Source organism: Sinocyclocheilus anshuiensis, unplaced genomic scaffold, assembly GCF_001515605.1.
Source record: "Sinocyclocheilus anshuiensis isolate Anshui unplaced genomic scaffold, SAMN03320099.WGS_v1.1 scaffold88, whole genome shotgun sequence".
Taxonomy (NCBI): Eukaryota; Metazoa; Chordata; class Actinopteri; order Cypriniformes; family Cyprinidae; genus Sinocyclocheilus; species Sinocyclocheilus anshuiensis.
Window position 1 is genome coordinate 1,510,027 of NW_015555728.1, and position 9,226 is coordinate 1,519,252.

Below are 9,226 nucleotides of genomic sequence, written 5' to 3' on the forward strand. Positions count from 1 at the left end.
AGTAGAGGCGGCGCAACTATAACGACATGTGAATAATCCTGCCCACCCTAATGCGGTACTGAACTGCAGTGGAAACGCAAACCGTGCCTGCCGAGCCGAGTCGTACCACGCAGTGGAAAAGCGCCATAAGATTCATCTCATGTCTTCAGTTAGCCAATGAGCTTCAGGCAAGCATTAAAAGAGCCCTTGTGTCTGTTGTACTGGACAGTGTAGGTATTCTGACACAAATGTGTTTTACATTCATGAATTGTCATGCACATTAATGAGCTGCTTCCTGCATTGGCTTGGTGGAGTCCCCAGTGGTCATTGTGCCACAGTACAATGCATATCAATGCAATTAAACAAATACTTTTTTGTACAATCAGGATACTTAATGAATGAACGATCAACCAATAAAAGTAAACAAGTCAGATAAAAGTTGACTCTCTCAGAGGACATAGCAAACTGTCATCCACTCACAATACAAAGTGTAACTTACTACTGAAAACACAAGCAAACAGCTTGCTGACCTTGTTTTGTGTTTATGATATGCTTGTATTTAATAGCAGTAGAGACAGTGGATTAAAACACCCAAGTGTTCCTGATGAAGGGGATTGCTGCATTTCACATTACAATGTGGCGATAGAGAAGTGCACTGTAGTACATTTTTTAAAACTGGTATTTCAGTCCCCCGTAACATAGACCTATTTTAAATGTCTTCTGGCGGTTATAAATCATCAGGACTCAGGAGTGATAAAAAATGTGATATTTCAGTTGTTTTGCCGAGCACTTTGAAACTGTAGCCTCCATTGCAAAGTTGTATAACTTCAGTTACGTTCACAGAAACAAATCAACAGTATTTATTTTGTTTAGAAAGTCCTGTTCTAAGGCAGTGGGTTGAGACCTGACATCTCTGGAGATCAGTTCTCACTTTATTTCTTATTGCTGTCAAAAAAGTAAAATTAGACTGGCGGTCGTGTTTTGCGCTCACACCACAATATGTATTTTGTGATAACCATTATTATTATTACTATTATGAAGGAAACAAACGTAATGATGCCATGACATCCTAATAAATGCTGTTTTGGTATAAACCTGAATTTTAACCAAGATGTTTACTTGTAAATGGATCTTTTAATTTAAAATGATCCAGCTAGTCAAAGTTTCACGTTTGACAAGCTGTCAATGTATGATTATAAATGTTAATATTTCAGATTAAAACTCACTGACTTGGAATACAGTATGAATTCAGTGGAATACAGAATTACAGTCGTTAGGAATGTTTTGGTATCATGCAGAATGACTGAAGGGGGTGTGATGAGGCAGTATGTTGGAAAGTAATGTACCCACAAGAACTATTTTTCATCACCAGCAAGGCTTTTCTGTAAGATTTTATGACCTCTGAGCACAGAGATATGTTACTACTTTTAAACATAGTTTGTTAACGCAGGCATATCCTTAGTTTGTTTCCACGTCAGCTCTAAAACATTGAATGAAGCGCAATGCAACAATTTATGGTTTGTTTGTTTGTTCACACTTACCCACCTATACATGTAAAAGTCATTTTCCTTAAGGTTATTTATAAAAACAAATAAAAGCTTACATTTTTTTACATGGTTCAAAGATTCAAGATCTGAGGTGGTAAAAAACAAAAGTGCTAAATTAAATGTTAGTGAATTCAATTAGGATTAAATAAAAGTTGTTTCAATTTCAGAAAAGAAACATTTACATCTTAAAGCTTTTGCTCAAAAATAGCAATGATAGCAAGTCATTTAATTAATGTTTTATAACCCCAGCTTCACAGGCTTGATTTTATTGTGTAATGATAATATAGAGATCATATGCAAAATGTGGAATGTAAATTACCTAAACAATGCACAAACTCAAACGATAGATCGAAATCAAAATGAGTACTGTTAATAAATACTAAAAATAAAAAAAAAACGGAATGAATTCAGTAGCTCACAATCCACACACCAAAATCTCACATTAAATTCATGAGTGAAAAAAAAAACATTCTGGAGAGGCAGAACAGAGTAACTGAACAGATCTGTGAGTTAAAATCACTAAAAACATCTCCATTTACAATACAATTAAAATTAATTGACTTTGAGAGTTTCACAACTCTCAGCCTTTAAGCTTTGCCCTGAACAGCAACACAATGCAATGCATTTCATCAAATTAAGTTCTAAATGAAACTAAATGAACAGCTTGAAATTCAATCCACCACCCACCCATCAGAATGCATTCAGCTTGTTAGGCACTTAGAAATATCTGAGCTTCCTGTGGGCTAGCAGGGGTTCTTGAGGAGATTTTTCAAACACAAAGAAGATCAGCTGCAGCAGGATTTGAAACAGAGCCTCATGAAGCTCTATCTATACAACCCAACAGAAACAAGATCTGGGCTAATCAGCATTAAGAATGAACAAATTTAGTGCAACATTTAGGCAAGTAATTGTTGCCAACATCTGACAAATACTGTGCCCGAATGTATTACATCTGTTGTTATCTAAGCACAGTACCATTCAACACTATGAATGAGCCGCAATCATGTTTCAACACTGTGGAGGATGAACGCAGCAGGATGAAAATGCTGGAATTTACACAAGCAGTTAAAAATTCACTTGCTCTACTGCAAACTGCCATAAAAGTTAAACCTTGAAGTCACTCATGGAATGTGCTCATCTATGGAGAGTCGACCATCTCTGCATAGCCAACAGGCAACATGGTAGAAAAAAGATATTCACAACCAGCACTTCTGTGAAAAGTTAATACATTCAACAGATTAAAAAAAAAAAAGCACTCAAGAGTCCTATTTACAGTCCAGAGCTGTTGCTTTATCTCAGTGTGTTTATGATATGGTTGCATGTCCAAAACTGACCAAGCATCTGATGTGGCTCAGTATGTCAATGCTGATCTGGTATCTCCATATAATCCCTAAAGAGTATTTGGCTGGACCACTTTGGCATGTAGTGAAACACCACTGTATGTAAATCTGTTAAAATGAAGCCCACAGATCCGCTCTGGTCTGGTCTTTAGCATCTCATAGTTCATAACAGCCCCTCATTTTCAAAGCTGGAGTGCAAGAGAGAGAAGGCAAACGGTACAAACTTGACGCCAGCGCCGCTGTAGAACTTGTTCTGAAACTCCACCCTGAGGAAAGAGAGATCATTTCAGTTTGATTCATTCAGTACAAAGTACAGTTACATACTTTGATCCGATGACTAAATATGGATGTCCAAACCGCTCCTGAGCGTGAGGGACTACAATAGTACACTGTTTTGTGATGGTGGTGTATATCTGAGGTAATGTACTGACCAGTGGAGTCTGAGAGCATGAAGGAAGGCTGAAAGTCCCTCCATCACCAGCAGGATGGACACAGTGAGGACAGCAAACAGACCAACAACAGGCACCAGAAACACAATGCCCACCCTGGTGTCCACACGCAGACCGACCCGTATCACCATCGCCCACAACACTTCAGAGAGCTCTGGACCACAACAAAAAGTTCCTTGTCATTCAGCATTCCTTTATTTTAAAAGGACTATATTCTAGCCATTTTATGAGCAATCTGGGCTTCAATATGTATTGGTTTAATATTTTGGATTCTTAAATAAAGACCAGTGGTTCTCAACTTGTTTAACTTAAAGGCCTCTAATGGCGCTTTTCCACTGCATGGTACGGCACGGTACAGCTTGGTACGGTTCACTTTTGGGGGGTTTTCCACTGGGTACAGTACTTGGTACCTGGTACTCGCAGTGGAAAACGCCATAATTGTCCAAAACAATAATCTAAAGCCCTATATAGGCTAAACATTTCACCCAGTATTTCTGCTGTAATTATGATAAAGCTGCTTACTTCAAAATCTTTTGTTAAAGGGTTAGTTCACCCAAAAATGAAAATTAGACCATAAATTACTCACCAACCTCCATACGTCATCCGCCTGGAACTGCTTCCGTGTACAACAGTGAGCGCAAGCTAGATTAAAGTGATTATTATGTTTTGAATATGGATATTGTTCTTACAAAAACGCATTGATTCGCTGCAGAAGGCCTTTGTTCACCCCCCGGAGCCGTGTGAGACACTTTTTTTTTTTTATGGATGGCTTGAAAGATCAAAGACAATTTTTAATATAACTCCGACTGGATTCGTCTGAAAGAAGAAAGTCATATACACCTAGGATGACTTGAGGGTGAGTAATTTATGGGCTAATTTAAATTGTTGGGTGAACTAACCCTTTAATACACATTAGAAATATGAAATATATTAAAATAATAGGGCTAGGTAAAAAATATTGATTTCTCAATATTAATCTATTCTCATTTTTACGGAACGATATCGATTCCTAAATCCCAAGAATCAATTAGTCTAGCCTGTTTTCAGTTAATGGACGGAACATTGAAGGGTACTTCCCATCCAATAAATCGCAATAAGCATTGTGCGCTGTTTAATGTGGAGTGACAGATCGCTGTAGCGCCTCAGATCAAAGCAGCAGCGTGAGGCGCACGTGAACTGATCATCTCCTCAACATTAATACCAGTTATACTAAATATAAATATCCTAAATATCCGAAGGTAAGTTAAAAGAAAGTGTACAACTTTACAATCCATATCCTGTCTCATGTAATTGCTCAATCTGTGTTTCAGCCGCGCAAAGACGCCAATATAACGGCTTGTAAACAATATGTCACGTATGTAACATCACATGATTTACCTCAGAAAAAAACATTCAGTGACCATAAACTCATTAGTCAGATAGAAAAATAAACTGTAGAGAGGGGCATTTTGCTTCATATATGCACCATATAACATATTCATTATAATTTTTACTGTTCTTCAATGTTTAATTTATCTTTGAATAAATCCATCAAGTTTTTGACTGCCACCATTTAAATGTTTATATATATATAAAAAAAAAACGAATTGAAGTAGAAATATTAATATGTAACTGTAACTTTATTATTGTAAAAACTTCATTAATTTTAACCTTCAATGTTATAGTCATGTAGTACCAACTGACTCTCATGTATATTTTACAGCATTAGTTGAGATTTTTTTTCCTTGAGAAAATTTGGCATGTACTGTACCTGATATGTATCCAAAATAATCGATATTGAATCGAATCGAATCGAACGCTTGTGAATGGGAATCAAATCGAATCGTGAAATTTGTGTCAAAACCCAGCCCTATAAAATAATCACAAATTTTACTACAATTAAAACTTATTGTCTTCAATAAAAAAATTAAGAAATCATTTCAGTTTACATTTTTGTAACATTTTATTTCAGTTAGGTTATTTTAATACATAAAAAAATTATAAATAAATAGATTGAACTGTCATTTAAGTGGTGCTGGGCAGTATTACAAAAAATTGTATTACGCTATTTTTAAGAATTTGGCGGTTTCAAGGTATATCTCTGTACTTTTTCTTTGCATGCCTGGAGTTTATAGTTTATCTAAGTTTATATATAGTTTATATAATAGTTTGCTTATTTTACTGTCAGGAGTACATAGAATATAAAAAAACATTGTCATGTCAAATACAAATTTACTACCAAAAACTTTGGTAATCAAATAAATTTATAAAACAATTTAGTTAACATTTTAAAATGTAAATTTTTTTTTTTTTTTTTTTTGCATAGATGAAAAATACTGTGATATTCCTTAAAAATTAAGTTTTCATTATTATTACTGTAAAAAAGTACATTCTATTGTTCAATAGTAATATTCAATTCAATTCATCATTTCTTTAAGGTAGACAAACTTTTATTTTGGCAGGTTGTAATGAAGATCTGTGGTTTCTGTTTTCTATAATTGTATTATTATTTTATTATGCCCAGCACTACATTGAGGGGTATATTACTCACGGGCATGTGCCAGGCTGAGAGCCCACAGGCGGAGGTAAGACGCAGTATTAGAGATGCAACCCAGGCAGTACTCTATAGTGTGGATGGACTGATGGAGGAAGACATCTGCAAAATCAAACTGTGGAAGAGAGGAGACTTTGTTAGGCTCATAGGGAAAGTAGTTTATTCACACCAAACGATGCACCGAATTGGTTCTGAATGTCTCGCCTCCTCTGATTGGCTGTCAGAGCTGCAGGAGTGGCTGTCCAGACTGGTGCCCTCCTCCATATCATGAGCATGCATGAGAGAGAGCTCCTCCTCACTACTCCGCCGTACACGCTGATAACCCTACAGAGAGAGAAAGACAGAAAATCAGCCAACAGCCTTCAGCTAACTGGAGAACACAAAAAAAAAAGAGGATCCTCACCCGGTACATGCTCAGGCGGTCTCTGCCCTTGTGTTGCCAGTAGAGGTAGAGAGGTTTGCCCAATAGTAACACAGGCACAGAGAGCACGGCCACAGTCACCAGGAACGCCTGAAACCCGGCCTATGGGAAAGAGGGAAAATAAATATCAAGAAAAACAGATGTGCATGTAAAGTGGAATGGATGCACATATGGTTCTTTGAGTCCCACCTGTCCTGGGTAGAGGGGTTGACTGGAGTCCCCCTGCATCAGGAACATGTTGATAAAGTGGATGAGAATGCTGGGAGCTGTCTGAGAGTCTCTGACTGCGAAAAACAGCCACTTATAAATGATCATGAAGACCAGATAGCCAAAGAGGCACAACAGGAAGAGCAGCTCAGGCAGAAATATCAGGTACAGATTGAATGTCCATCTGAAGTGCCTGAACACATGAACATATGAAATATTAGAAAGACCAAAGTCATAACATTGGAAACATCTATCAAAAATATCTTTTAAAATGTCTCACAGGTGATTGAAAACACCAAGGACTACTCCAAAAGTCATGTGGATTATTCCTACGATCACAGACATCTTCATCTTATAGGAGTTCAGGAAGGTGAGACGGTTTGACGCCAGGTTCCAGATCTACAGTGCAAATAAAATATTATTAAACTCAGATGTAAAAATAATTATATCTTTTGTCATAGCTTGCCATTCAACTATGTAACCTTTCACCCAAGACTTTCACCCACAGTTACTTGTTTTTATCGTGATGTGATAGTAAAGTAATTTGTTTCATTTTATAACACAGCAAAAAAATGAAGTCCGAGACCTACCGGGTCAATGCCCAGAGGATAGGGCCCGTTAAAGACTCCTGTGACATTTGGATCCAGTGCAAGGAAGCTATTTGATCTGACCGTGTGTTCACTTGGGAGAAAGAGAAAATGAACATCACATCAGAGCCACATATTGTACAGGAGAATTCTCTGTGCCTGTTGTTTCCTACAGTAAGGTAATAAATAAGATTTATTTTGCTGTCAACATTTTGGACGTGTAAAATTTCAAAGCTGATTTTCAGTCATTTATTGACTTAATCAGCTGTCTGACTGCAGGGATTACACTACAGCTCACCAAGGCTGCATTTATTTGATAAAAAAAATACATAAAAAAACAGAAATATTTTGTTAAATAGTTTTACAATTTAAAATAGCTGTTTTCTATTTTAATAAATCTTAATATGTAATTTATTCCTGTGATGAAAAAGCTCAATATTCAAAAGCTAATACTCCCGTCTTCAGTGTCACATGATCATTCGGAAATCATATGCACGTACATTTTTCCAGGATACTTTAATGAATAGAAAGTTCATAAGAACAGTATTTATTTGAAACTGAAATCTTTGGCAACATTATAAATGTCTATACTGTCTAATAAACCTCTTCAAACATAGTGACATTAAACTCAAAATCATTAGAATTGACTTGCCTTATGTGTGAATTTGGATTAAACAGACTCAGGATATACAAGTAGCAGCTGGCTATACAAGTAGCTGATCAAATAAACGTGCTTTAGTGAAGCCCTGATTTCATCTCTACAGAAACATGGTATGCTGTGCCCACATTTTAAAACATTTATTAGATAAGACAGATAACAGAAATTTAGCATACTACATTTTAAAACATATGTTGCACAATGTGTACTGTATACTTTTTTTTGTTTTGTTTTTTTAAAAGAATGCAGTACACAATATTTTGTGCTTTGAACACTCACTTCCAGCCTCCATGATCATACATGGCACGGACGTTCCACCCTGAGCCAAACAGGTTGAGTGACTTGGAGAAGCAGTCGTTGTATATTAACCCAGTGTAGACTGAAAATATACCCATCAACAGGATGATGTAACGGCCCTCGAAAAAAATGTTCCAGATCTAAAAAAATGAACACGATGATGATCAAACTATAACAAAATGATCAAAAACAGTAAACTAACCCTCTGATGCATCATGGTCACTACAGTGGACAGATATTTGGAAGGCATTTTGAACCATTTAAGATGTAGCATCATGTCCCAACCACCAACTGGCGAACCCCCAAAGTGTTGTCTACGATTCCATTTAATTGTTGTCTTTTTATCTATTTTTTTGTTTTGAGATATTGCATAATATATTCAAAATGGCGGCAAGAAAAGGTGATGCACCATGTGCCTCGGGAATAAGTGTCAAATACTTTTATTCTCAGAAAACCAGACAGGTACAAAAATATTTTTCAGTTAAATAGGATGTCAGAAATAGATTCATCCAGATTTTAACAATATTTTTCTTGTACATTTTTTATGGCTGCAATATAACAAAGAGTGAAAAATTGAAGGGGGTCTGAATACTTTCCGTACCCACTGTAGGTTGTGCCTTATTTTGTGTTTTATTAAAATTATGATATAATTTACACTTGAATGGTTTTATTGAACAGAAATATTAAATAGTCTTCAGATTTTATAATTTATTTCAATGCTTACAGTCTATATTTATTTATTAGGTAATATAAAAGTGTAGGCATGTATACGTGTATACTGTATGAGTGCAGATATATGTGTGCATGATTGTGTTCGAGTGTGTGGTGGGAGGGTGTGGGTGCTTGTGTGTGTTTGTATTTCTGCTCACATGTGTATGAATAGCCCACCACCAACCCCCCACACCACACCACACACACACATACTGCCTCACACAGCCCATAGACACACACTCTTACGTTTTGTTTGTTACACTTCACATTTCTGTGCTGTCATGACATCGCTTGTTGTTATTGAATGTTCTTATGTGTATTCAAACCATTTTCACGTAGCAAATATTTAAAAAACTTGTTTTTTTAAAGGGGTCATATGATGTTGCTAAAAAGAACATTATTTTGTGTATTTGGTGTAATGAAATGTGTTTATGCGGTTTAAGGTTAAAAAAACATTATTTTCCACATACTGTACATTATTGTTTCTCCTCTATGCC

The 9,226-nt window shown here is 36.2% G+C and overlaps 1 protein-coding gene across 2 annotated transcripts in view; it reads right to left on the minus strand.

Annotated features, from left to right (window-relative positions):
• Positions 1-2,775: 2,775 nt before the first annotated feature.
• Positions 2,776-9,226, minus strand: part of LOC107672728 (V-type proton ATPase 116 kDa subunit a-like) — a 20,944-nt gene continuing 14,493 nt past the window's right edge. For both annotated transcript variants that reach the window (XM_016466030.1, XM_016466029.1), the window contains 9 exons: positions 8,001-8,158; positions 7,067-7,157; positions 6,757-6,875; positions 6,459-6,669; positions 6,252-6,371; positions 6,053-6,172; positions 5,846-5,963; positions 3,298-3,469; positions 2,776-3,132 (listed from right to left, as the gene is read on the minus strand). In XM_016466030.1, coding sequence (XP_016321516.1) covers positions 3,030-3,132; positions 3,298-3,469; positions 5,846-5,963; positions 6,053-6,172; positions 6,252-6,371; positions 6,459-6,669; positions 6,757-6,875; positions 7,067-7,157; positions 8,001-8,158 — 1,212 coding nt within the window. In that variant the 3' untranslated portion in view covers positions 2,776-3,029. The remainder of the gene's footprint in view (positions 3,133-3,297; positions 3,470-5,845; positions 5,964-6,052; positions 6,173-6,251; positions 6,372-6,458; positions 6,670-6,756; positions 6,876-7,066; positions 7,158-8,000; positions 8,159-9,226) is intronic.